This window comes from Mesocricetus auratus, unplaced genomic scaffold, assembly GCF_017639785.1.
Source record: "Mesocricetus auratus isolate SY011 unplaced genomic scaffold, BCM_Maur_2.0 Super-Scaffold_100019, whole genome shotgun sequence".
Classification (NCBI taxonomy): domain Eukaryota; kingdom Metazoa; phylum Chordata; class Mammalia; order Rodentia; family Cricetidae; genus Mesocricetus; species Mesocricetus auratus.
In genome coordinates, this window is record NW_024429200.1 from 18,034,265 (window position 1) to 18,061,027 (window position 26,763).

At 39.9% G+C, this 26,763-nt stretch overlaps 1 protein-coding gene across 2 annotated transcripts in view; it reads left to right on the forward strand.

The window, feature by feature from the left end:
• Aass (aminoadipate-semialdehyde synthase) overlaps positions 1–23,876 on the forward strand; it is a 64,860-nt gene extending 40,984 nt beyond the window's left edge. For both annotated transcript variants that reach the window (XM_013119111.3, XM_021231816.2), the window contains 10 exons: positions 27–153; positions 1,299–1,409; positions 1,500–1,608; positions 2,610–2,750; positions 9,478–9,645; positions 11,369–11,464; positions 19,409–19,524; positions 20,135–20,223; positions 21,032–21,208; positions 23,263–23,876. In XM_013119111.3, the coding sequence (XP_012974565.1) occupies positions 27–153; positions 1,299–1,409; positions 1,500–1,608; positions 2,610–2,750; positions 9,478–9,645; positions 11,369–11,464; positions 19,409–19,524; positions 20,135–20,223; positions 21,032–21,208; positions 23,263–23,381 (1,253 nt within the window). In that variant the 3' untranslated portion in view covers positions 23,382–23,876. The remainder of the gene's footprint in view (positions 1–26; positions 154–1,298; positions 1,410–1,499; positions 1,609–2,609; positions 2,751–9,477; positions 9,646–11,368; positions 11,465–19,408; positions 19,525–20,134; positions 20,224–21,031; positions 21,209–23,262) is intronic.
• Positions 23,877–26,763: the final 2,887 nt, after the last annotated feature.

Below are 26,763 nucleotides of genomic sequence, written 5' to 3' on the forward strand. Positions count from 1 at the left end.
AAAGGACTTCTGTATTCTTGAAATAGGCTCTGACATGACGAACCAAATGCAACAGTTAAGCAAGAAATACAACATTAACCCTGTTAGCGTGACCATTGGTAAGCAAGAGGAAAAGCTGCAGTCTTTGGTGGCCTCGCAGGATCTTGTCATAAGGTATTTGACAAGACGAAGTTCCGTGTATGCTTTATTGTTTTTATCTTCTCTTATTCTCTCTTTCCCCCTTCCCCTTCTCTCGTCTGTCTCATAAGCATTTAACTGAAGAGCATAGGAATGAAAATACAGAAAGAATAACTATGGCTGGGTGTAATGGTACATACCTATATTCCCAGCACTTGTTTGCTTGTTTGAAGCTAAGGATTGAAAGTTTGAGGACAGTTTGGGCCACCCCCCCACACAAATAAAAAAGCCAAATATGTTGCTCAATGAATATCTACAGTGTTAACACATTTTATAACCACTAACCATATCAAGGAACAATACTGGTAATATCCCACAAGTCCTCATATTAACTTTTTAAAAAATTGTTGGCTCTATGCCATAGAGTAAACCCTATTCTTCTAATATCTAGATTAGTTTTTACGTGTTTTCAAAATTTGTATAAATGAATCACTTAGTATGTCCTTGTTTGTGACAGTCTTCATTCATTTGATATTGTGATTATGAGAACTGGCTGTGTCTGCCCTACTGTGTGAATATATCATTAGTACTATTGTGACTTTGATAGAATTTAATTGTTTTTTTATTTGGGCTGTTATTAACGTGTTGCTGTATACTTAGTATTTGTCTTTTGGTAGGTACATGTATGCTCTCAGTGTTAGAAAACTAGAGATAAGATGTCTGGATCATTAGATATTTGTGATTTGTCTATGGCCTATGTAAACATATGTACACATAATTAATGAATATAAAAAACCAAAAAGAAAAAACATGAAAAGTGTAGTGAAGATCATTGTGGGGCAGACAGCAGGATGAATGTTTCTGTAGTTTGGAAGACTTTGGTCATTTCTGAGAGAATTGTTTAGTTGGGCATTTTCTTTGCTTGTTTATGTTTTTTCGAGACAAAGTTTCTCTGTATTGCCCTGGCTGTCCTGGAACTAGCTCCATAGACCAGGCCGATATTGAAGTCACAAAGATCCGTTGCCTCTGCTTCCTGAGTTCTGGCATTAAAGGCATGCACCACCACTGCCCAGCATTGTTGGGCAGTTTCTTAGGACTGAGCTGTAGCACATTCAAGCATCCAGGAAGGGAGGGAGGGCTGGGAAGCAAAGCTTCTGAATCCCTTCTCCCTCTGTTTTAAGCTTGTTGCCTTATGTGCTTCATCCTGTTGTGGCCAAAACATGCATCTCAAACAGAGTCAACATGATCACTGCGAGCTACATCACACCAGCCATGAAAGAACTGGAGAAGAGGTGAGTCTCCACTTTCAGGAAGGTGCTTCCAGGGCCTTGTTTCTCTTTTATGTCTGACTTTTTCATTTTCTTCTTTTCCACCTATGGCAGTGTGGAAGACGCTGGCATCACAGTCATTGGTGAATTGGGATTAGATCCTGGTCTTGATCACATGTTGGCAATGGAAACAATTGATAAGGCCAAAGAGCTGGGAGCCACGGTGAGCCCAGTTCCAATATAGAATTCCACTTATGAAAGCATTAAAGATAGGATGGGATCTTCTCAGTAGAGATGGGATCTTCCTTCGATTCTCATTAGCGACTTGCTGTACTACAGTTTATCCTTTGACTAGGAACCACAAAAACTGTGGTATCTACAGATATCTCTGCAAACAACAACTTTAGTCTTAGTAACTGAGTGTTAGATGATACTATAATATCTTTGTTTAATAACAATTTTTGCCTTTGAGATAGATACTTTGATGTTTTACATTTAAAAGTGAGAAAAAAACTTTGGATATCAGTCTATTGACTAATGAAGCATTTACACATGACAGAGAATTATTGTATATGTAGGTACAGTCACTCAAATTAAGTGCTTTAATTTTTTGGCACATATATACATATATGTATTTATACATATGTGTTTATATTCAAAAGCATATACTATGTATGTATGCCTTTGAATATAAAAATTGTAAGAATGAACCAAGAAGTGAATTAATAGTATAATTTATTTTAATTTATTCATTTAAAGACTTCTCACTTCCATTTATGCATGTATGTATCTTTGCATGTGTGTGATGCCCTCAGAGGTCAGGAGAGCATGCTGGGTTCTCTGAGACTAGCTGGAGTTATAGGAAATTGTTAGCTGCCCAGCATGGGTGCTGGAGACCAAACTTGGTCCTCTGCAAGTGCAGCAGACACCCTTTAGCATGATCCTGTCTCTCCAGTTCTAATAGCGGAATTTTAAGTGAATAAAATTTTAGCCATTATCTCTAGCGGAGCTTTATATCATACATATATATGTTCATATATATACATTTTCATATATATGTGTGGTGGCCCTGTGTTAATAAGTATTTATTTGAAAGCCTCAATACTTCAAAACATAATAATGATAGCACATTCACCAGATTTATACCATTAACCCTGATTAGCAAATTAAATAATATTTCTTTTTAATATTGTTGATTCTTCTTCATTTATCCCTTATTTATAGATTGAGTCTTATATTTCCTACTGTGGTGGCCTTCCAGCCCCTGAATATTCAGACAATCCCTTGCGATATAAATTCAGCTGGAGTCCAGTGGGTGTCTTGATGAACATAATGCAACCAGCTAGCTATCTGCTCAATGGAAAGGTAAGGGAGAATCATGGAAACTTGAGAGATAAACACTTTCAGTGGTGGCTAGACGGATTCTTAACCTTTTCCCCCAACAGCAGTGTTGTCTAAGGCTGCTATGCTACCTGCTCTCCCTCGTCTCCTCTGCTATCTCTCAGTGTATATTTTCCTTTTCCATTTAATGAAGGTCACCTTGATTTCTTTCAACCAATCCTGTGTTCATTCTTCCTTCTTGGCTGCTTCTGAAAATGTGTTTCCTACCTTACTTCCATATACAAAAGCTGGTTATCTTTCAAGTAATTTCAATATGACACGAACTGAGTTAGACTTTGAAATAGGCACCAAAGATAGTTATACTAAGTGACTGACATTCTCGATTTCAGAGAATTCGTGGCTACAAAGTGCCCCTTTGCATGGGAGATTTGGAGCATCAGAGAATGAAGCTGATATTTCTTGCCCATATGCTATTTAACAGTGTTAACATTATTTTCACTATTTTATAATAATGAGATCTAGGTATGGAGAGGATGGCTAAGGTCACCATCTGAGACTCAACCCTGGTTTCAACTAACTACAACACTCTTAAAATTATTTTTACATCAAGTTATTTTGTGTGTGTGTGTGCATGTACATCCATACCTGTGCAAGTCATGTGGACATCTAGAGGATAAGAACAGCTTGTGGGAGCTCATTTTCTCTTACTATGTAGGTTCAAACCCAGATCCTAAGGCTTAGTAACCAGTGCTCGTAACTCCTCCAAAGTAATTTGTTTTATCAGATTCACTTTTTTGTGTTAGGGTAGCTAGAAACAGGATTAAATAACTATAATCCCGAGGAACAATTTCCAAAAATATAATTTGCAACAGACCTATAGACAAGAGTTCAGTTGTCTAGCCTGTGTGAAGAGATTGAGGCTGGGGAGTAGAGTGTAACTAAAGAGGATGCGCTGGTCCTTGAAGGAATAGAATGCACCATCCAGGATGGAGAACTGTCCTTCATGATGGAGCACAGTTATAAAACGGAAGATAGGTGGAGTAAGACACATAACACAGCTACAGTTAGAGAATGCAAGGGGCACAGGAGGCATCAACATTATAGCTGACCATCTTTGTGTTCTTCTAACTGTAAGGGAGGACTCACATTTGGGAAGAAAATGTATCAAGACTGAGGGTTCTTCTGTGAATCTGGTATCCTAGGCATCTCCCTTACCTTGTTCCAGTTTTGGTCCTTTAGGATAAAGAATGCATTCAGATCTATATTAAAAAGATTTTTTCCTAACATTCATAGTATAAATTTTCACTTTATTTGTGAATCTAAATATTCAGGGAGAGAGGAATGAGGAAAGATTTGCCAGGGGCTATAAAATTACCATTAGCTAGGAGGAAGGTAGTTCATACTATGGTGAATATCGTTAGCAATCAAGTAGTTTGTATTTGATAGGATTTCCTACAAAACAAGATGAGTGTTCTATCAGCCTTGGTCACTTAGGCCTGTGATATCAGCATGACTCAAAGATATGACTGTTTCACATTGAATGAATCATAATGAAAGTTTGGAAAGTATGGATGCCTAAACCCAGTTTAGGATTTTGTTTGCTATGGAGAATTTTCAAAGCTCACCTAGTGATTTTTAACAAGCAGCTGAACTCAAGAACAAATGACTTAGTAATCAGAGGATCACAGCTTTGTCAAACACTACTAATCGGGCAGGGTGTTTTAGGGGGGATGCGTTAGGATGAGAAAGGCGCTGCCGAGTTCTGGTGCACACGCTGGCATCTTTCATAGTGTTTCCAGAGGCCAGGCCAGGGTAAAGTCCGCCAGGCATCAGGCTCTGCTGTGTGACGGAGCACTGGCATTCCATCTTGTTTTGAGGTCTTGTGACTCAGCAAGGTTTGGGCCTGAGTCTTAGCCTGATATCCTACCAGTCACACTTCCTTCATGTGCCTCAGCCTGTCTCCCTTTGTGTGGCAACAGCCCCGCTCACCTTTTGCAATCTGTCTGGCTCCTGTTTGGTATAGAGTAATATGCAAAGGCTGGAAAAGTGTCTGCTCCCATTGATTGTGGTGTTTGTGTTGAGGAGGTCATATAAAGTATGAGAAAGACAAGAATTCAAGAGTCCGTCAGTGGCACATACCTTCAGGGACAATCGAGGCAGCAACATCAGAAGCCTGGCTTTGTGTTCTAACCCTGCTACTAGTTTCTTGTCTGAAAGCAAGGATAATAATAGCCACATTGCAGCTTCCTTCCTCCCTCCCTCCCTCCCTCCCTCCCTCCCTCCCTCCCTCCCTCCCTCCCTCCCTCCCTCCCTCCCTCCCTCCCTCCCTTCCTTCCTTCCTTCCTTCCTTCCTTCCTTCCTACTATTTATTTGTTTGAGACAGCTCTGGCTGTCCTGGAATTTGCTTTGTAGATCAGACTGGCCTCCAGCTTACAGAGATCTGCCTGTCTCTGCTCCTGAGTGCTGGGAACAAAGGCCTGCATCACCACTGTGTGACACTTTGCAGCCTTCTTGTTGTGTGAATTAGTGAAGCCATGTAGATAGTGATCTGCCTGACAGTGGACTTATTGGCAAATACTAGCTTGGAAAGAACTCAGAGCCGGGCGTTGGTGGCGCACGCCTTTAATCCCAGCACTCAGGAGGCAGAGGCACGTGGATCGCTGTGAGTTCGAGGTCAGGCTGGTCTACAGAGTGAGTGCCAGACAGGCTCCAAAGCCACAGAGAAACCCTGTCTCGAAAAAACCAAAAAAAAAAAAAAAGAAAGAAAGAAAGAAAGAAAGAAGTCATTACTCCTGAGAGCCTGAGAGCCCAGGAAAAGCAACAAGTTACTTCTGGCAGCAGAAGTTGTATTTGTTGAATTTGAAGTGTCTCCCCGACCCCCCCCACCGTCCACACCAACTTTTCATCCTGAACTTGCTTTTTAAAATGGAGGGCTTTCTTGCATTTTTCTGACACTGTGAGATCTGAAGAGAAAAACATGGTGCTTCTCTTTTCTCCGCTAAAATGATACTTTTTCAAGGTCTTGTTCAGATTTCCTCTTGTAGAGTTTCTTAGCCACTCCAGCCTTTGTTCACTGTTCTTTTGTGTGAACTCAATCAGAGTGTCTGACACTCAGGTACGCGGATTGTCTGTGTCTAAGAATTTTCAGTGATTCAAGTCTATAGCTCTGTTCCCTAGTCTTTATTGTCAAACTTCTTAAAAACGCCTCTCATGTTCTTGCCCTCCAGTCTCCTCTGCCACCATCCCCTCTGCCACTGTCACCCTCAGCCACAGAGCTGGCCGTACAAAATTTACAGAACCAAGATGGTGAAGACCTCTCCGTTTCTGGCTTTAAGCCTGAAACTTTTCTAGTAATTAGAAAAGAGCCTATGAATTAGAGCATAGCGCATTACCCTTCGTTCTTGGGAGTTCTAGTCACTGGTGCTGTTCTGACCCCTAGCAAATCTGACTGCGTCCCATGTGTCTGGAGGCAGTGACGAGTCTTCTCTTAGTTCCATTGCTTCATAGATGGTGGTCCAATTCCCATGAAAAGTGGGAAATCAATACATGTGGGAAGCAGGCCCCTCCTCCCTTTTAGAAAATCAAGAGTTACGAATTGCTTCCAGGCCCCGTGGCCACTCTAGCACACCTTTTGGAAGATGTACTTGTATGGGGGAACCTCGATACTGTACCGTGTCAGTATCCTTTTGGAAGTATTGCTCCAGAAATAAACAAAAAGAAGATGATCATGTGATACAGTAGAAAGTATGCCCGCAGTGGCTCAGGTGGACAGGCTCAGATCTGTTTCTGTGTGACTCCCATCCTGTTTATACATGGGTTCAAAGTAAGCACATAAAACACAGGAAGACTGAGGGTCCCAAGTAGATGACAGTCTGTACATTTGCTGTGCTAAATTTCTTTATTAGTGTAGTGATTAATCCCAAAGATCCAAGGAGAAAGACCATTGACCCAAAATCATCCTGGCTAAACTAATTATAGGAGCAGAACATAAGCATAACAAGGTAGTCAAAACCTTCTCAAACAAAGACATGACTGCAAGGTGCTCATAATAAGATGGTTATAACAACAGGTAGTTACAACAAGGGATTGCAAGATAGTTATAATTTTTTGAAACAAAAGCATGGTGGCAGTCTCTTAGAACAGGCAGCACAGAGCCATTTGTAGCTAAGGTTACAAGTGAGGCATAGTGCAATCCTTGAGAAACAGAAATTTAATCATAGACAGGAATGAACCCAGTTTGTCATTACTATAAGATGGCTTCCAAGTCCAAGATGGAGGCAGGCTGCTTCTTCACTTATTTTGTGTATTTGAGTATTTATTTTAAAATGCCTGTGATTCTCATTGGTTGGGTGATGTGTATGTGAAAAAGAATTGGCCTGCAATCACAACATATAATGAGCTGTGCTTCTGTTGAGGGTGGGTCTGGGGCTCGAGCATTGTCTAAGCAGAGAGAATCACATTTCCTTTGCAAAATGGATAGATGAATTTTTAATGTCTTCATCAAAGTTCGTAATAGAATATTGAACTAGATAGGGCTTATTTTTGAACCCAGGATGTGGGGATTGTCAGCTGTTTATCAATTGGTGAGAAGTGTTACTATGGAGGGATCTAGATTGGTTCATTTTCTTTGCCAGTTAAATAATTAAAAGGCAGGAAAAACCTCAAGTGCAATAGATAGCAGAAGGGAAAAAATTGAAATGCAGCAGACAGAAATAACTGGTGAAGAAAGGATTTTATTAGTGGCATGGAACCACACACACAGCAAGTCACAGAGTACACACAGAACAAGGCACAGAGAAGAACCCTCAGCAAAGTGTGTGTGTGTGTGTGTGTGTGTGTGTGAGAGAGAGAGAGAGAGAGAGAGAGAGAGAGAGAGACCAGCAGTCTCTTCTTGAGGAGAGGGCTAGTAGTGAGAGAAAAGTTCATCAGGTTTTAATCTTTCAGGCTTTTGTCTCAGGTCAGGTGGAAGATGAAGAAGCCGGCATCCTGAAGAGAAGAAGCCAGCTATCTCGGAAGTTCAAATCATTATTACCTGGTTGTGTCCCTTCTCCCTATCAGTGTGCCTACTAGGGAATCTGTCTAACTCTTAGTTCCTCCATACCCATACTGCTAATTTGGGATCAGGTCCATTAATTTCTCTAAGTAAATCACTAAAAGTCAGTTTAAACTATCTGATTTTGTGAAACTAGCTGATTTATTTTAAAGTTGGTATTTTTCTTTATTATTTTTTATTATATAGGGCCTTAATATATAGTCTAGCTTGGTCTTGAACTTTTAGCAATTTTCTTGTTGCAAACTCCCAAACTCTGGGATTATAGGTTTTCACTACAGTGCCTGGCAAGGGCTTTTCTTTAAAAATTGTCCTGCTCTTCAGTTGAAGAAGCAGCACTTTAGAATTGCTGTAGGTTACAGAAGTGTGATGGGTACAGAGACCCTGCATGTGGCTTCTTTATTAGGCTGTGTTTGAAACTAGAATCCTATTAGAAGAAGTTCAATACAGTCTAAAGAAGGGGCTGGGAGAAAATTAACTGGGAAGCATTCTTCACATTCTTTGGATTCTTTCTGAGAGATTCTAGAAGGTGTACTGCAAGTGATCTTTTCAACTGAAAAGACTTCAGTGCACCCATCCTGAGTACTCTGTAATCATTCCCTTCTGGACCCTTGGCTGTGTGCAAATTACTTTCCATTTTCTCTCTTACCCCTCAATACAGGTGAGCTCATCCATAAATGTATTCTGGGCACCATTTGCATTTAGCCCATTTTCCTTTGGGGGAAATCCCTGTGAACCCTGGCAACTGCCTCCTGCAGTCTTGGCTTGTGCAGCTTTGCAAACAGGGTCCAGTTGTTTCCAGCAGGGTGAAGTCCAGCTTGACAGCAGCCTCAGCCCTAATTTTATCATTCCAGAATGTTTTCCATTATCTCAAGGACAACCACAGACTCCAAACTCTAAGAGGAAATGCAATACTTTAAAGACAAAACAGTGCCTCCTTGCACTTTGAATGTGTGCTCTGGAGGGGTACGGTGCTCTAGGCAATCAGGACTTGGCTTTTCACCAGCAGAAAGTTGCAGTTGAGCTTCATTGTATAGTCTTGGCATTGTCTCTGTTGTGAAGGTCTTCCTTCTGCTGCCTCTTCTGCATACCCCCCAACATGTGCTTCAGGTTTTATGCAGTCACTGGTGATTGCTGAACGTTCAGCAAATGTTTTCCCTATGAACAAAGAGTGAACAGAAGATGTGAACTGCATCCTATTCATTGTCTTCCTTATTCTCTCTATAATTTGTATCATCTCTGGGACTTACATAATGAGTATTCAATAAATGATAGTTGGGTAAATGAAAAGTGCAAGACTAGTGCCTGATGTATTCAGAAGAGGTGAGAATAAAGGAAAGAATATTGTCATTGCTATCAGACCATACAAGCCATCGAATGCATACCTAATGCTTACAAAAAAAGCAAAGCAAAGCAAACAAAGCAACCCCTAATGCGGCACAATACTATTTTAACCAGGGGCAAGAGTCAATTGAAACAAGACTTTCGTTTAGAAAATAAAATGTATTAGGATTTGGAAGTTTGGGGGGAAAGCCTGCAAGTTATTCTAAGAGGAACAGCTTAGCTAATAGCAGGCTTGATATCAATCATGTTTCATTAATGTTTTTCAAAGCTCTGTTAGATTCCTTTGTATAATTAATGCAGATAAACCCAGAAGAAACAAACTGTTGTGAGTCCCAGCTATTTTTCAATCTTCATCAGGTTGTGAATGTGACAGGGGGAGTCTCTTTTCTGGACTCTGTCACACCCATGGATTACTTCCCAGGCCTGAACTTGGAAGGCTATCCTAACAGAGATAGTACAAGATACGCTGAAATTTATGGAATTCCATCTGCCCATACATTTTTGAGGGGAACACTTAGATATAAGGTAAGTGCTGTATTTTAAACACGTTGATAGTTTTGATAGATTGGTAGTAGAGTATACATGCTTATTTTCTTCTAATAAAATTTGAAACCAAGTTGGAATGTATTTTTTCAGAAAATAAGTTAGGTATTATTAAGTTAATTATATAAGCAAATTATATAATGCATTCTGGTTACTCTTTATCCTACAAGCTCTTGTCACCCCCACCCTCCTCCCCACTTACTGACCCCTTTTCCCTACCTTTCTCTTTCCAAGGTTTGTGAATAAGTTTTGTTGTATGACCTGTTTAGTTTGATGAGGGCTATTTGTCTGATCACTGAATTGGTACTAGTCCTTAGGTGCAAACTGAAGGTAATGAACTTCCCCATTTTCTTGACTCTATCCATAGGAAATTGTTAAGCAATGAGGGGCTCAGTTCTCTGAGTTCCTGCGCCACCCTTGCCTGGTTGCTGATGCATATACACTGTAGTCATACACAGCTGTTGAGAGTTCATAATTGCGATGACTGTGTATTATTTAGAATATGGCATTTCTCTTCTCTTCTCCCGGCCCTCCAGCTCTTATAGTCTTTCTTTTTTCTGTAATGTTCCATGAAATGGTATAAATGTCTTATTTTGGGCTGAACACTCAACTGCTGCTTATTCTGTGCCCACTTTGCAGCTATGACATTCTGTCTCCAACATAGTTTACTGGTTAAATAAAAAAATCGTTTTAGTAAAGTGTTAGAAGACACAACTCAAATAGTGAATTAATTGACAGGGATTGGGTGCAGGTAGGAGGTCAGCTTTAGGTATAACTAGATTTGAACACTGCATTTCTTGGCCTTACAACATTACAGTGGTCTCAGGTTCCCACACTACCAAGTTAGTTCCAGCTTCCTATTATGGTCTATTATGTTCAAATTCACTGTGAGTGACAAACTGTTCCTTTCTATAATATCTAAACATGTAAATCTTGTCTTGTTAGCTGTGATTTATTTTTGAGGTTAGTGTCCTCTATGTCTCCAGAGCTTATGATGGGGTTAGCATCATATGAAACACGTGGACTAAGGCTGGGATAAGTGACAGGGTTGGATGGACTTTCTAAAAGCAAATCTGAAATGCTTTCTTAAACACAAAATAGAAACTTCAATTGATCACACTTGAAATATTGTAGATATGTTCAAAATGAGTACCAGGTAGCATCCTGCCCCATATTCTATACATACCTAGATCTTCACTGTAGGATGAGTTCTCTGCTTTTAGGGGAGCATGGATCATTATTCCTCCCATCACAAGAAAGCAAAATAGATAGAAGCTAAGCTGATGGATTGCTTTCCTAGCACACACAAGGCCCTGAATGTGATCCTTAGCTCATAAAAAGAAAACATCATACAAAAGAAAGATTAAAATATTACTGTCCTGTTGAATACCTTTCTGTTAAACTGCATTATATAATTCACCAGGAAACTAGCCCTTATGTTGCCAGAACACACCATACAACATAGTACTGAGAAAATGAAAAAGGACCCATTTACAGTCTTTCATGTAAACCAATTGAATTATGACACTGTTAATATTGATTCCCATATCAGCAATGAAGATTATTTCCAAATAAACTATAAAGATAAAAACCCTCTTAAAAATTAATTAGTTGTAAATATAGACCCTCCTTCAAAAAATAGCTAAAAATTCATTTGTCCTTAAAGGGATAATATTCATTTGCTGCTTATTAATTCTTGCTTCAGGGATACTCCAAAGCTCTTAATGGATTTGTAAAGTTGGGTCTCATCAACAGAGAAGCATATCCTGCTCTTCGACCTGAGGCCAACCCTCTCACCTGGGTGAGTATCTCCAGAATTCTGTGCTATCTGCTGCACAAGCACTTATGAGATGGCCCAGTGAGAGCTCGGCTTTGCACAGAACTCAAAAGAATTCGAGTGTTCCTTCTGAGGCTGATGTATAGTGAAGAGTCCTTGGAACATCTCCTCCCCCTTCCGCCCTTAGGGTGGGTGGAGAAGTTGATGGGCTGACGTGCCTGGCCTGCTCTGCACTCACTTCACAGGCTCTTCTACCTGAGCTCTGGAAGGAGATGTCTGCACTCTTGGTTTTACACTCTGTGATTTTCCAGCTGTATAGGTCATTTGGACCCATTGAGTGTGCTATTTGGGAGGATGCTGGCATGAGTTTTGCCAGTCCTCTCGTTGGGCCATTTATGATCATGAGTAATAAGTTTGTTACTGAGGTTTAGACATTTCTGTGTCATACCCAAGTCGTGGGAATTTAGGACTCACCAGTGGCTGTCGCAGGAGGTTGTCCTTCTGCATCTCCCAGGATGCTGTTAGTTATTGTGTAGAACACAAGTGATTAATTTGTTGCACAACATCAGATTATAAACATTTTAGACTTTGCGTGCAAAGCATTCTCTGCAAAAGCAATCTAGTACTGCCATAGAAAATGTATATACACATTGGGTACACCTTGAGTAAACTTCTATTTTCCTAAAGCAGGCAGTGAGCCACATTGGGCCTGGGAACCAACTGGTTGACTTCTGATCTAGAGTCTAGCTGCCTTCCAGGACCCTGGAAAAAGTTTTGTTTAGAAAGAAGAAAAATCTATGGGTACTCTTTTAAGTGTTCTTTTGAAATTTGATTTCCTGTGAGGTCTTTCTCATTTTTTGAAGCTACAAAAGAACTCTGGTTGCCACTGGCAACCACAGCAGCAAGTCTCTTGTACTTTAACCTGCTACAGATTGATTGCTACAGGGTATGTGAGGGGTGTTTGTGTGTGTGGGGGGGAGTATCAGTGAAAAACTGATGGGAAGACACATGACCAGGAAGTGTTTTAATATTTCCCCTTTTTAGCTTCTGGTTTTTATTGTTAAATATAGTTCTGGAATCCCATGCATTTGTGATGTATAGATATGCATGAATACATATATGTATGTATTCATACACATATATAATTTAATTGATGTTTTAATTTTCTATTTCAATATTTTCTTTTTTTTCTTTGTTTTACATTTAAATTAGAAACAAGCTTGTTTCACATGTCAATCCCAGCTCCCTCTTCCTCCCCTCTTCCCCTGCCTTCTCACTAGGCCTCCCAGCCCCCGACCCAATCCCCACTCCTTTCCCTAGATCTTCCATGGGGGAATCTCCAGAGTCTGTCATTACATCCAGGGCAGGGCCTAGGCCCTACCCCAAGACTCCAGGTTGAGAGAGCATCCCTTATTGTAGGATGGACACCAAAAGTCCATTTGTATGCCAGGGATAAATACTGATAGATTGCTAAATACTGATTCTGATAGATTGATAAATACTGATAAATACTCAAAGATTGCCTAGGCCTCCTCACTAACACCCACATTCAGGGGGTCTGGATCAGTCCCATGCTGGCCTCCCAGTCATCAGTCTGGGGTCCAAGAGCTTGTTCAGGGCAGTTGTTTCTGTGGGTTAAATCAGCCCAGTCTTGACCCCTTTACTCATCAGTGCTCTCTCTCTCACTGGATTCCAAGAGATCAGTTCAGTGTTTAGCTCTGGGTGTCTGCCTCTATTTCCATCAGTCACTGGATGAAGGTTCTGTTTCCCAGACTCTCTGTTAATGGTATTGTAGGCTGTCACTCCCCTGATCTATGTCTAAAATCCATATATGAGTGAGTACATACCATGTTTGTCTTTTTGTGACTGGGTTACCTCACTCAGGATGGTTTCTTCCAGTGCCTGCAAATTTCAAATTTCAAGATTCCATTTTTTTGTGCTGAATAGTACTCCATTATGTAAATGTACCACATTTTTTTTCTATTCACTCTTCAGTTGAGTGGCATAGGTTGCTTCCAGGTTCTGGCTATTACAAATAATGCTGCTATGAACATAGTGGAACAGATATCCTTGTTGTATGAATGTGCATCTTTTGGGTATATGCCTAAGAGTGGAATTGCTGGATCTTGTGGTAGGTTGATTTCTGCTTTTCTGAGGAATCTCCATACTGATTTCCAAAGTGACTGTATGATTTGGCACTCCCACCAGCAATGGACGAGTGTTCCCCTTTCTCCACATCCTCTCGAGCATAAACTGTCATTGGTGTTTTAGATTTTAGTCATTCTGAAAGGAGTAAGATGATATATCTGAGTTGCTTTGATTTGCATTTCCCTGATAGCAAGGGATGTTGAGCACTTTCTTAAGTGTCTCTCTGTCATTTTAGACTCCTCTATTGAGAATTCTATATGTAGTTCTGTATCCCACTTTTTAATTGGATCCTTTGGTGTTTTGAAGACTTGCTTCTTGAGTTCTTTGTAAATTTTGGAGATCAGCCTTCACTCAGATGTGGGATTAGTGAATATCTTTTCCCATTCTGAGAGCTGCCTTTTTATCTTGTTGACTGTGTCCTTTGCCTTACAGAAGCTTCTCAGTTTCAGGAGGTTCCATTTATTAATTGTCGATCTCAGTGTCTGTGTTACTGGAGTTATGCTCAGGAAGCGGTCTCCTGTGCCAATTCGTTCAAGAGTACCTCCCACTTTTTCTGCTAAGAGGTTCAGTGTGGCTGGATTTATGTTGAGGTCTTTGATCCATTTGGACTTAAGTTTTGTTCAAGGTGATAGACATGGATCTATCTGCAGTCTTCTACATGCCAGCATCCAGTTATGCCAGCACCATTTGTTGAAGATGCTATCTTTTTTCCATTGTATAATTTTAGCTTCTTTGTTAAAGATCAGGTGTGGGTTAATATCAGGGTGTTCAACTCAATTCCATTGGTCTATCTATTTTTGTGCCAATACCAAGCTGATTCATGACTATAGCTCTATAATAGAGCTTGAATTCAGGGATGGTGAAGCCTCCGGACATTGCTTTGTTGGACAGGGTTGTTTTGACTATCTTGGGCCTTTTGTTTTTCTGTATAAAGTTGAGAATTGTTCTTCCAAGGTCTGTGAAGAATTGTGCTGATATTTTAATGGGGATTGCATTGAATCTGTAGATTGCTTTTGGCAAGATTGCCATTTTTACTACATTGATCTTAGCTACTCAAGAGCATGGGAGATCTTTCCACTTTCTGGTGTCTTCTTTAATTTCTTTCTTTAAAGACTCAAAGTTCTTGTGATACAGGTCTTTCACTTGTTTGGTTAGCATTACCCCAAGGTATTTTATGTTGTTTGTGGCAATTGTAAAGGGTGATGTTTCTCTGATTTCTTTTTCAGCCCTTTTATCATCTGTATATAGTAGGGCTACTGATTTTCTTGAGTTGATCTTGTATTCTGCCTCTTTGCTGAAGGTATTTATCAGCTATATGAGTTCCCTGGTAAAGTTTTTTTGGATCACTTATGTAAACTATCATATCATCTGCAAATAGTGAAAGTTTGATCTCTTCCTTTCCAATTTGTATCCCCTTGATCTCCTTTTGCTGTCTTATTGCTCTAGCTAGAACTTCAAGTACAATATTGAAGAGATATGGAGAAAGTAGACAGCCATGTTTTGTTCCTGATTTTAGAGGTATCATGTTGAGTTTCTGTCCATTTAGTTTGACATTGGTTGTTGGTTTACTGTATCTAGCTTTTATTATGTTTAGATATGCTCCTGTTATTCTGTATCCCTCCAAGACCTTTATCATGAAGGGGTGTTTGATTTTGTCAAAGGCTTTTTTAGCATCTATTGAGATGAACATGTGATTTCTGTTTCTCAGCTTGTTTATATGATGGATTACATTGATGAATTTTTGTATGTTGAATCATCCCTGCATCCCTGGGATGAAACCTACTTGATTGTGGTGAATGATTGTTTTGGTGTGTTCTTGGATCTGATTTGCCAGTATTTTATTGAGTATTTTTTTGCATCAATGTTCATGAGGGATATAGGTCTGAAGTTCTCTTTCTTAGTTGTATCTTTGTGTGGCTTTGTTATCAAGGTTATTGAAGCCTCATAAAAAGAGTTTGGCAAAAACCCTTTTTCTATTGCATGGAATACTTTGAGGAGAATTGGTACAAGATGCTCTTTGAATTTCTGGTTGAATTCTGTACTGAGGCCACCTGGACCTGGGCTTTTTTTCGTTGGGAGGCTTTTGATGACTGCTTCTATTTCATTAGTGGTTATAAGTCTATTTAACTTGCTTATCTGTTCTTGATTTAATTTTGGCTAATGATATCTATTCAGAAAGTTGTCCATTTCTTTTAAATTTTCGAATTTTGTGGAGTACAGGTTTTCAAAGTATGACCTGATGATTCTCTGGATTTCCTCAGTGTCCGTTGTTATGTCCCCCTTTTCATTTCTGATTTTCTTAATTTGCATGTTCACACTCTGCCATTTGGTAAGTTTATATAAAGGTTGGTCTATCTTGTTGCTTTTCTCAAAGAACTAACTCTTCATTACATTGATTCTTTGTATTGTTTTACTAGTTTCTACTTTATAGATTTCATCCGTCAAATTGATTATTTCCTTCCATCTACTCCTCCAGAGTGAGTTTGTTTCTTTTTGCTCTAGAGCTTTCATTTTTGTTGTTAATTCTCTAGTGTGACTATTCTTCAGTTTCTTCATGTGGCCACTTAGTGGTATGAACTTTCTTTTTAGCACTGCTTTCAAAGTGCCTCATAAGGTTGGGTATGTTGTGTCTTCATTCTCATTGAATTCTGGGAAGTCTTTAATTTCTTTTTTTAATTTCTTCTTTGACCCAGGAATGGTGATTGCACATTATTCAACTTCCATGAGTTTGTAGGTTTTCTGCAATTTGTGTTGTTGAATTCTAACTTTAACACATGGTGGTCTGATAAGATACATGGAGTTATTCCAATTTTTTTTTACCTGTCGAGGTTTGATATGTTGCTGAGTATGTGGTGGATTTTTGAGAAGTTTCTTGTGGCACTGAGAATAAGGTATAATATTTAGTGTTTGGATGAAATGTTCTATAGATGTCTGTTAAACCCAATTGGGTCATAACTTCTATTAGTTCCTTTGCTTCTTAATTAAGTTTCTGTCTGGTGGTCCTATCTAGTGGTGAGAGTGGGGTATTGAACTCTCCCACTATAAGTGTGTGAAATTTTATGTTATTTGAGTTTTAGTGATGTTTCTTTTATGAACATTGATGCCTTTGTATTTGGGGCATGCATGTTCAGGATTGAGACTTCATCTTGGTGGATTTCTCCTGTGTTGAGTATGAAATGAACTCCTTCATCTCTTAATATTGATTTAAGTTTGAAGTCCAATTTGTTAGCTACTAGGATTGCTACCCCCACTTGTTTCTTGTGTTCATGTGATTGGAAAATCTTTTCCCAACCCTTAACTCTGAGGTAATGTCTGTCTTTGAAAGTGAGGTGTGTTTCTTGTATGCAGCAGAATGATGGATGCTGTCTTCGAATCCATTCTGTTAGAACTGTGTCTTTTTATGGGCAAGTTAAGACCATTAATATTGAGGGATATTAATGAACATTGCTCATTTTTGTCTGTTTTGGAGTTGTTGTTGGTGGAATTGTGGGTGGATTTTCACCCCCTTTTTCTTTTGGCTGTTGGTAAAGTGGGATTATGTTTTTCTGGTTGTAGTTAACTTCTGTGGGTTAGCATTTTCCTTGCAGAAACTTTTGTAGTGCTGGATTAGTGGATACATATTGTTTAAATCTGGTTTTATCATGGAATATCTTGTTTTCTCCATCTAGTGTGATTGAAAGCTTTACTGGTTATAGTGGTTTGGGCTGGCATCTGTGGTCTCTTAATGTTGGTAGATTATCTATCCAGGACCTTCTAGCTTTCAGAGTTTCCATGGAGAAGTCAAGTGTAATTCTTATAGGTTTGCCTTTGTATGTTACTTGACCTTTTTCCTTAAGTGCTCTTAATATTCTTTCTTTATTCTGTATATTTTGGGTCTTGATTATTATGTGTTGAGGGGATTATTTTTTTTGTGGTCCACTATTTGTGTTCTGTAAGAATCTTGTACCTTCATTGGCATGTCTTTCTTTAGGTTGGGAAAGTTTTCTTCTATAATTTTGTTGAATATGTTTTCTGCCCCCCCCCTTTTTTTTTACGAGACAGGGTTTCTCTGTATTGTTTTGGAGGTTATCGGTCCAGCCCGGCCTCGAACTCACAGAGATCCGCCTGCCTCTGCCTCCCGAGTGCTGGGATTAAAGGAGTGCGCCACCACCGCCCGGCTTTCTTCACCTTCTTTTATACCTATTATTCTTAGGTTTGGTCTTTTCACGGTGTCTCATATTTCCTCAATCTTTGTGTTAGGGATTTGTTGGACTTAAGATTTTCTTTGGTCGGTGAAACTATTTCTGCTAGTGTAGCTTCAACACCTGAGATTCTCTCTTCCATCTCTTGTATTTTGTTGGTTATGCTTGCACCTGTAATACCTGACTGTTTGCCCAGGTTTTCTATTTCCAGCATTCCTTCAGACTGTTTTCTATTTCAGCTTTCAACCCTTTCACTATTTGAATTGTTTCTTGTAAGTTTTGCTTTGTCTTTTCCTCCATTTTTTGTATTTTTTGGTTTGCTTTTTCTTCCATTTCTTGCATTTTTTGGTTTGTTTTTTCTCCCATTTCTTTAAGGGATTTTTCTCAGATCCTCTTTGAGGGCTTCTATCTTTTTCATGAAGTCGTTTTTAAGGTCATTCTCTTCTACTTTATCTGTATTGTGGTGTTCAAGTCTTGCTGACATAGAGTCTCTGGACTCTGGCGGTGTCATACTGGTGTTTCTGTTGTTGAGTGTGTTTTTATATTGTCTCCTTCCCATCACTTCTTCCAGTGGGTGTAGGATAGGTGACCATGTTTCCCTTTTGGTGGGTGCAAGCAGGTCAAATATTCTGGTGGCTCTCCTCTTGCGTGTATGGAGGCTGCCCTAGTACCAAGGCCTTGGCCGTCTTTGGGTAGGCTAGACCCTGTCATGATGAGATCTGCAGTGCACAGTCTCCAAGTCTTCAGTGGTTATGCTCAGGACACCAAAAGGCAGGCTGGAAATAGGTCCACGCTTATATCATCTGTCCCGTGGGTGGAAAATGGGACTTAGATCCTGGCAGTCTCTAGGCAGGCTGACTCCTGATGGGATGGGATGCTCAGTGTGCAGTCCCCAGTTCACAACTGGTTACCTGCAGGGCACTGGGAAGTGGGCTAGAGACAAGCCCAGGCGTACCTACTCCTGTGGAGAAAGGGACCAAGATGCTGGCAGTCTCTGGGTGGGTTGACTCCCTCCAGGATAGGAGCCACAGTGTGCAGTCCCCTGGCCTTGGCTAGATGTGTACAGAGCACCAGAGGGTAGGCTGGAAACAGGTCCACGCCTACCTATTCCTGTGGGTGGAGAAAGGGACTATTGTGCTGGCAGTCTCTGTGCAGGCTGAATCCCGTTGGGATGGGATCTGCAGTGTGCAGTCCCTAGGCCTCCAGTCTCCAGTGGTTCAGTGCAGAGCATAGGAAGGCGGGCTGGAAACAGGCCCAAGCTTACCTCCCCTGTCTCATGGATGGAGAATGGGACTTGGATGCTGGCAGTCGCTGTGTGGGCTGATTCCCGTTAGGACGGGATGCACAGTGTGCAGTCCCCAGGGCACAGCTGGTTGCCTGCAGGGCACTGGAAGGTGGGCCAGAGACAGACCCAGGCCTACCTACTCCTGTGGACGGAGAACAGGACCAGGATGCTGGCAGTCTCTGGGTGGGTTGACTCCCACCAGGATGGGAGCCTCGGCTAGTTGTGCCTGTTTCAATGTTTTCTAACAAACTTTTGAGGTTCGAGATTTCTGATTTCTTGATAGACTTATTTTTCTCATAAGTGAAGTTTTACTCCTTAGGGCCTTAGAATTTCCATGTTTCTTTTCCCAATCAGAAACAGCTCCTGTGCGACCTAGTTGGGATTTCCCGCTCCTCTTCATGTGAGAAACTTAAGGAAACTGTCTTCACAAAGCTAGGAGGGGACAGTACTCAACTTGAGGCTGCTGAATGGTAAATACCCATCTTTTCCTTTAGATCAAAATACATTGACCAATGATTAATGACTTAGTCCTTTCTGATAAAAAAAAGGGTATGACACACCACAATTTGGTATTTATATTTGATTAACTAGCTGTTTAATGCTCATTAGTTGGCTTTAGGGAGATTATAATGTATTGTGTTTATATTAGGTTTAAAAAAAGTTGATAAGTGAAGAAACCTGATGGTAATTATGACCTAGAAAATGTCTATTTTGAAGCATTTTCTCATCTGTTCTTGGATAAAGTAGTATTTCTCTGAGTATTTCTCCAGTGACAGCAGAATATTCATTCATGTGACTATGGTATATTATTCATTAATGTGAGTCAACTAATCTGTAAGTTAGCTTAAATGTCATAAAACTTGAACTTGCAATATATCCTCTCTGTTCTGCTCTATGAAGCAGTGTCTCAGGAAAGCTGGGGAGATCCTGAAGCCAAGGCATTCCTATTACTATCATTTCTCAGTTTAGGTGAATTTTAGAACTTTTGAGTTGACTCCTAAGAGCCCAGGGGCTCTTTTGTACTCCCCAGAGAAGAGCATGTATAGGCTGTGAACTAACAGCAACACTTGTGCTTTTCAGGTTGGGCTTATTGGGGGATGAGCAAGTCCCTCAGGCAGAGTCCCTTGTGGATGCATTCTCCAAGCACTTGGTCTCAAGACTCTCCTATGGTATGTCATGGGTTTTCATTGCTGAAGAAGAGTCACAAGGCCAAGGAATTGGTTTCGAGAGCAGCAATCATGCAATAGGAAAAGAGAGATCTGAGAAGAGGGAAAGGGCACTGGTCTGAGGCAATAATAGAAAAATTGCTATGAAGTGATGAATCCAGGAACTACAGGAAGGAAAAAAAAGCTTTTTATTTAATTTATTGGGTAAATATCAAAGTGGTATTTTGGGGAGCAAGTGTCTCTCTCTTCCTTGTCTGCTGCTCAATACTGAAAAAGGAATATGGTCCAAGTTTTCATTTCTTTGAAGTTTTCACTGATCTTTGGGTAAAAAGACATCCTTCCATATGCTGTAAATATGTGTTGCTTTTATTGGTTGATGAATAAAGTTGTTATGGCCAATGGCAAAGTAGAATATAGCTAGGCAGGAATTCCAAACAAAGATATGGAGACAAAGAAGGTGGAGTCAGGGAGACACCATGGAGTCATGATAGAAGTAAGATGATAGAGTATTACCTACTGATAAGCTACAGCCATATGGTAATACACAAATTAGTAAATATGGGTTAATTTAAATGTGAGAGCTAGTCAGTGATATGCCTAAGCCACTGGGCAAACCAGCTTTATTTATCAACTGATAAGAGCAACACATATTCACAGCATACAGAGAGACATCCTATGTCAAAAAGCATCCTAAATTGTTATCTAATGATCATATGTAAGTAGATGGGAAACTTTGGAAAAGGGCAGAAAGGCAAAATACAATAATAGTTAAGTTGTGATGATGATTTAGAATGTTTGCATTTATCTTAAGGCCCCGAAGAAAAAGATATGATTGTGATGAGAGACAGTTTTGGCATCAGATATCCTTCTGGACATTTAGAAAATAAGATCATCGACCTTGTAGTTTATGGAGATTCCAATGGCTTTTCTGCAATGGCTAAAACTGTGGGGTTACCAACCGCCATGGCAGCCAAAATGTTACTTGATGGTAAGTTCCATTTTCTTCAGGACTCAGTCTGTTTCCTCTTTACCCTCAAGACAAAGGAACAGCAAGTAATTTTGCTTTATTGAAAATGAGCAATCCTAGAGGATCCCGGATGACAGCCACATTATGGTGAGGAATGAGAATAAGCCCTGGTAGGATACCAAATTTTTATCCACCTCAATCACAGGATCTCAGAATAATGTAGCTCAACACTTGTGGGCCAAGGTCTCCTCATATTGCAAGGCTTGTTTTGATGGTGTCCTTAACCCCTGTGCTCCTAAGGTCCTCCCCTTTTATTTGTATTTTTAGAGAGTGTTTGCTCTGAATTAGCAGAGGGTATTCATTTGTAGATCATCATGGTTATAGACTGTGGTGTATCAATTCATATCTTAGCATTCTATCTGCACTGAACAAATATTTCTGATGTGTTCCTTGACTTACAGTGGTGTTTTTATTGTGAATAGTTATTGTACGTTTAGAGATACCCTAAAGGAAGATACATTAAATAGAAATGAAAGAGTGAAAAGTATAGTTCAGCAAAGCAAGCCTTTGTAGAGTATCAGCTGCTTCCTTTAGTGGCCTTCTGGTTGATTGGTATCTTTGACTCCCTGTCACCTCCCAGCACTGTGGCACAGTGTCATAAAACATATAACTAGTTTGGACAAAACTCAAATTCTAAGAATTATTTAATGTTTTTGCACCATCAACAAAGTTGAAAACCATGAAGCCAAACTTTTTTTCTTTTTTCTTTATTCTTCTCTCATACAATACATCCTGACTGAAGTTTCACCTCCCTTACTCTTCCCAGTCATCCCCCATCTCCCTCTCAGATGCATTCCTCCTTTTCATTTTAGAAAGGAACAGTCCTTCCAGGGATATCAACTGAACATAAAATAACAAGATGCAATAAGACTAGACACAAACCCTCATGTCAAGGCTGGACAAGGCAATGCAGGAAGAGGAAAAGGGTCTCCCAAGTAGGCAAAAGAGTCAGAAACAACCCTATTTCCACTGTTTGGAGTCTCACAAGAATAGGAAGCTACACATCCGTAATATAAATGCAGAGGACCTAGCACAGACTCATGCAGGCGCTCAGATAGTCACTTCAGTCTCTGTGAGCCCCTATGAACCCTGCCTAGTTGATTCTGTATTCTGATGGTGTCCTTAACTCTTCTGGCTCCGAAAATCCTTCCTTCCCCTTTTCTGCAGGGTTCTTCGACCTCTGCCTAATGTTCGGCTATGGGTCTCTGCATTTGTTCCCATCAGTTGCTAGATGAAGTCTCTTTGGGATAATTGAGCTAGGCACTGATTTATGAGTGTAGTGGAATGTCATTAGGAATCATTCTATTGATTTTGTTTTGCTAGTTTTGTTGTGTTCTATCTCTGAGATACCCAGCTTCGGGTTTCTGGTTGCCCAGGCAGTGTTGGGCATAGGCACCCTCTCATAGTGAGGGCTTCAAGTTAGACCAGTTGTTGATTGGTCACTCTCACAAATTCTCTGCTTCCTTTACCTCACTCAGCACATCTTTCAGGAAGGACAAATTGTAGGTGAAAGGTTTTGTGACTGGGCTTGTGTCCCAGTCCCTCCAATGCGAGCCTTGCTGAGTTATAGAATAAGGCTGCTTCAGGTTCCATATCCTCCATTGCTAGGAGTCCTCAATAGGGTAACCACTATAGATTTCATTCCATGGAGTTTTCACTGCATTAGTTTTCCACATAGTCTCCCTGCCCTCATTCCAGTCATCCCTCCCTGTACTCTCTCCCTCCACACCCCTCCCCACCTGTTCCCTCCTGTTCCACCCCACCCCAGTCAACCCACAAAATCTATTCTATTTTCCATTCCCAGAGAGATCACATGTGCCCCTTGAGCCCTCCTTGTTACTTAGCCTCTCTAGGTCTAAGTAGGGACTTGTTGTGAAGGATTTCAAATTTTAGTCACATACAGATTGAACAGCTTTGCTTTGAAATGCATTTGGCTCTGGTATTCCATGGCAATGGACCATTAGTATCACATTTAAATTGAAAATTAGAAAAGTATTGTTCTTTTCTTTTTTTAGGTGAAATTGAAGCCAAAGGCCTAATGGGACCATTTACAAAGGAGATCTATGGGCCAATATTGGAGCGGATTAAAGCAGAAGGCATTGTATTTAACACACAGAACACAATCAAGCTATAAATGGGCATTTATTTTCCTAGGCATCACAGCCGTCAACTTGTGTGAGACAAACATGCTTGCTGATGTCCTAAAGCATGACATTTTATGTTTTGAGCATAACTTACTCAACACATTTAGCATATGTTTTGTGTAATTTAATGTAATGGCATTTTAAAAACTCAAATCTCTATTTTAGTAAAACTTTTGGAATAGAAGATGCCAGTCATTACAGAGACCTTTAATACGTCTACTGTGTATTTTTGTGTGTATGTAAAAGGGATAATGATCATAGTTTGTTAATTTATTGTGCTTCCTTTGTCTTATAAGAATATATCATCAACAAATACAGTTGTACTTTTTTGCCAGAAAAAATTCATGTAGTTATATTTTTGTATTTTTCAAATTGATTATTCTAGATAACATTAGATTGACATAGCTACAAACAACTTCAAAAGTACTGTTTCATGCCTTTGTAAAGTTATGATCCCTTTAGTAAATTTTTTTGAAAATCAAAAATCATTTTCTTTTGAATTTTTGGAAAAGAGAATTGATACAATAAATTTATTATCCTTTTATTAGAAGCAGAGGAAGTGTTTGAAAAACTCTAGTACCAAATGGACTTTGAGAGCCCATTCTCCCATGGAGGGATATTCTGTCAGCCTAGATACACTGGGGAGGGCCTAGGTCCCCCCGAAATTGATATGATAAGCTTAGATGATCCCCCCTGGAAGGCCTTACCCTCCCTAGGGAGTGGGTTTGGGGAGTCAGTGGCAGGCATGGGAGGTTGGAATGGACAGGAAACTAGGATTAGTATGTAAAATGAGATTATTTCTAAATTGAATAAGAAAAAAAGAAAGAAAAACTCTAGTACCCTTCCACGATAAAACCAAAACAGAAAAACCCACCACAAAACACATTACAAGGGCATACCTTTCTATTCTTAAGGATAGCCATTATCATATTTAATGACAAAATACCAAATGATTTTCACCTAACACCACAAGTAAGACAGGAATGCAGTCACTTGCCACAATGATTCAACTGGTATTATGGGGATAGGCCAGGACAATTAGGCAATTAGGCATCTGTATTGGAAAGGAAGAAAGTAAACTCCATTTGCATAGAATCTCCAAAAATTGCATAGAAAAATCCAAAGACCAGTGAAAATAATACAAAAGAGAACATTTGAATGAAACCTGCGGATTCTGGGATAGCTTGCAGCAATTGCCTTTCAGTAAAGAATGAGTGAACCAAAAGTGGTTTTGGAAAAAAAACCAAGGTCAATAGCATCAAAAAGGAACAAAAGTAATGAGACTGAGCGGTTAGAAGTGACACTCATATTTATGTTCCAGTGCCTTTTTAAAGGTGGACTAAAGCTGGGCATTTGGTGGCATACACCTTTAATCCCAGGACTTGGGAGGCAAAGGCAGGTGCATCTCTGTGAGTTCAAGGCCAGTCTGGTCTACAAGAGCTAGTTCCACGACAGCCTCCAAAGAAATAGAGAAACCCTGTCTCAAAAAAAATGTGCTAAGACAATTCAGTGAGGAAAATAATTTTTCATCAAATGATGACTGAAACCATGAATAACCAGAAACAAGGAAGTTAGATCACTCCCTCACAGCATACATAAGACTGACTAATGATGGCTCTGAAAGAAATCTAAAAAAGAGTTACCACTGTACAAATCCTAGAATAAAACATAGACACAGATCTTCATGTGTTTGAATTAGGTAATTGCTTATTAGATAATTTAAGCAAAAACCACAAGGTCCAGAAGATAAAAAAATAGACAAACTGGATGTGATAAAAATTAAAAACTTTATAGTAATGAAAACATCTTGGTATTGGCATAAAAACAGACACGTGAATCAATGGAATCAAATCGAAGACCCTGATTTTAATTCAAATACCTATGAACACCTGATTGTTGACAAAGAAGCTGAAATTATTCAGTGGAAAAAAGAAGGCATATTTAACAAATGGTGCTGGCATAACTGGATGTTGACATGTAGAAGAATGCAAATAGATTCATATCTATCCTCATACACAAAACTCAAATCCAAATGAATCAAAGACCTCAACATAAAGCTAGTTACACTGTACCTGATAAAAAAGTGAGAAGTAGCCTTGAACTGATGGGCACAGGAGATTACTTCCTAAATAGAATACCAGAAGCACAGACACTGAGAGCAACAATAAATGGGACCCCCTGAAACTGAGAAGCTTCTGTAAGGCAAATGATATAGTCAACAAGACAAAATGATTCCCTACAGAATGGGAAAAGATCTTCACCAACCTCACATCTAATGGAGGGCTGATCTCAAAATATATAAAGAACTCAAGAAACTAGACACCAAAATACCAAATGATCCAATTTAAAAATGGGGTACAGATCTAAATAGAGAATTCTTAACAGAAGAAACTCAAATGGCTGAAAGATATTTAAGGATTGTTCAACATCCTTAGCTATCAGGGAAATGCAAATCAAAATGACGCCGAGATACCATCTTACACCTATCAGAATGCTAAGACTAATGATAGCTTATGCTGGAGAGGATGTGGAGTCAGGGGAACACTCCTCCACTGCTGGTGAGAGTGCAAACTTGTTCAGCCATTTTGGAAATCAGTATGGCAGTTTCTCAGAAAATTGGGAATTAATCTACTTTAAGACACAGCAATACCACTATTAGGCATATACCCAATGGATGCACAATCATACCACAAGGACATTTGCCTCAACTATGTTCATAGCAGCAGCATTTGTAATAGCCGGAATCTGGAAACAACCTAGATGCCCCTCAACTGAAGAGTGGATAGAGAAAATGTGGTACATTTATACAATAGAGTATTGCACAATAGTAAAAAAAACAACAACACTTTGAAATTTGTAGGCAAAGGGATGGGAACAAGAAAAAACCATCCTGAGTGTGGTAACTCAGACCCAAAAAGACAAACATGGTATTCATAAGTGGATATTAGACATAAAGCAAAGGATAATCAGGCTACAATCCACAACCCCAGAGAATCCAGGTAAAAGGGAAACCTAAGAGGAACATATATGGAGGGCCCCAGGGAAGGGAAATAGTTGAGATTTGGGTAAACTGGGAAGGGGTTAGAAAGGAGGGCATACAGAATAGGAACATGAGGGACCAAGAAGACTAAGTTAAGGGAGGGATGGAGGGGGAGAGCAATGAAAGAGAGATCTTGATAGAGGGAGCCATTATGGGGTTAGGGAGAAACCTGGTGCTAGAGAAATTCTCAGGAACTCACAAAGATGACCCCAGCTGAGACTCCTAGTAATAGTGGAGAGGGTGTCTGAATGGGCCTTCCCCTATATAAGATTAGTGTGTACCCTAATTGTCATCATAGAACCTACATCCAGTAACTGATTGAAGCAGATGCA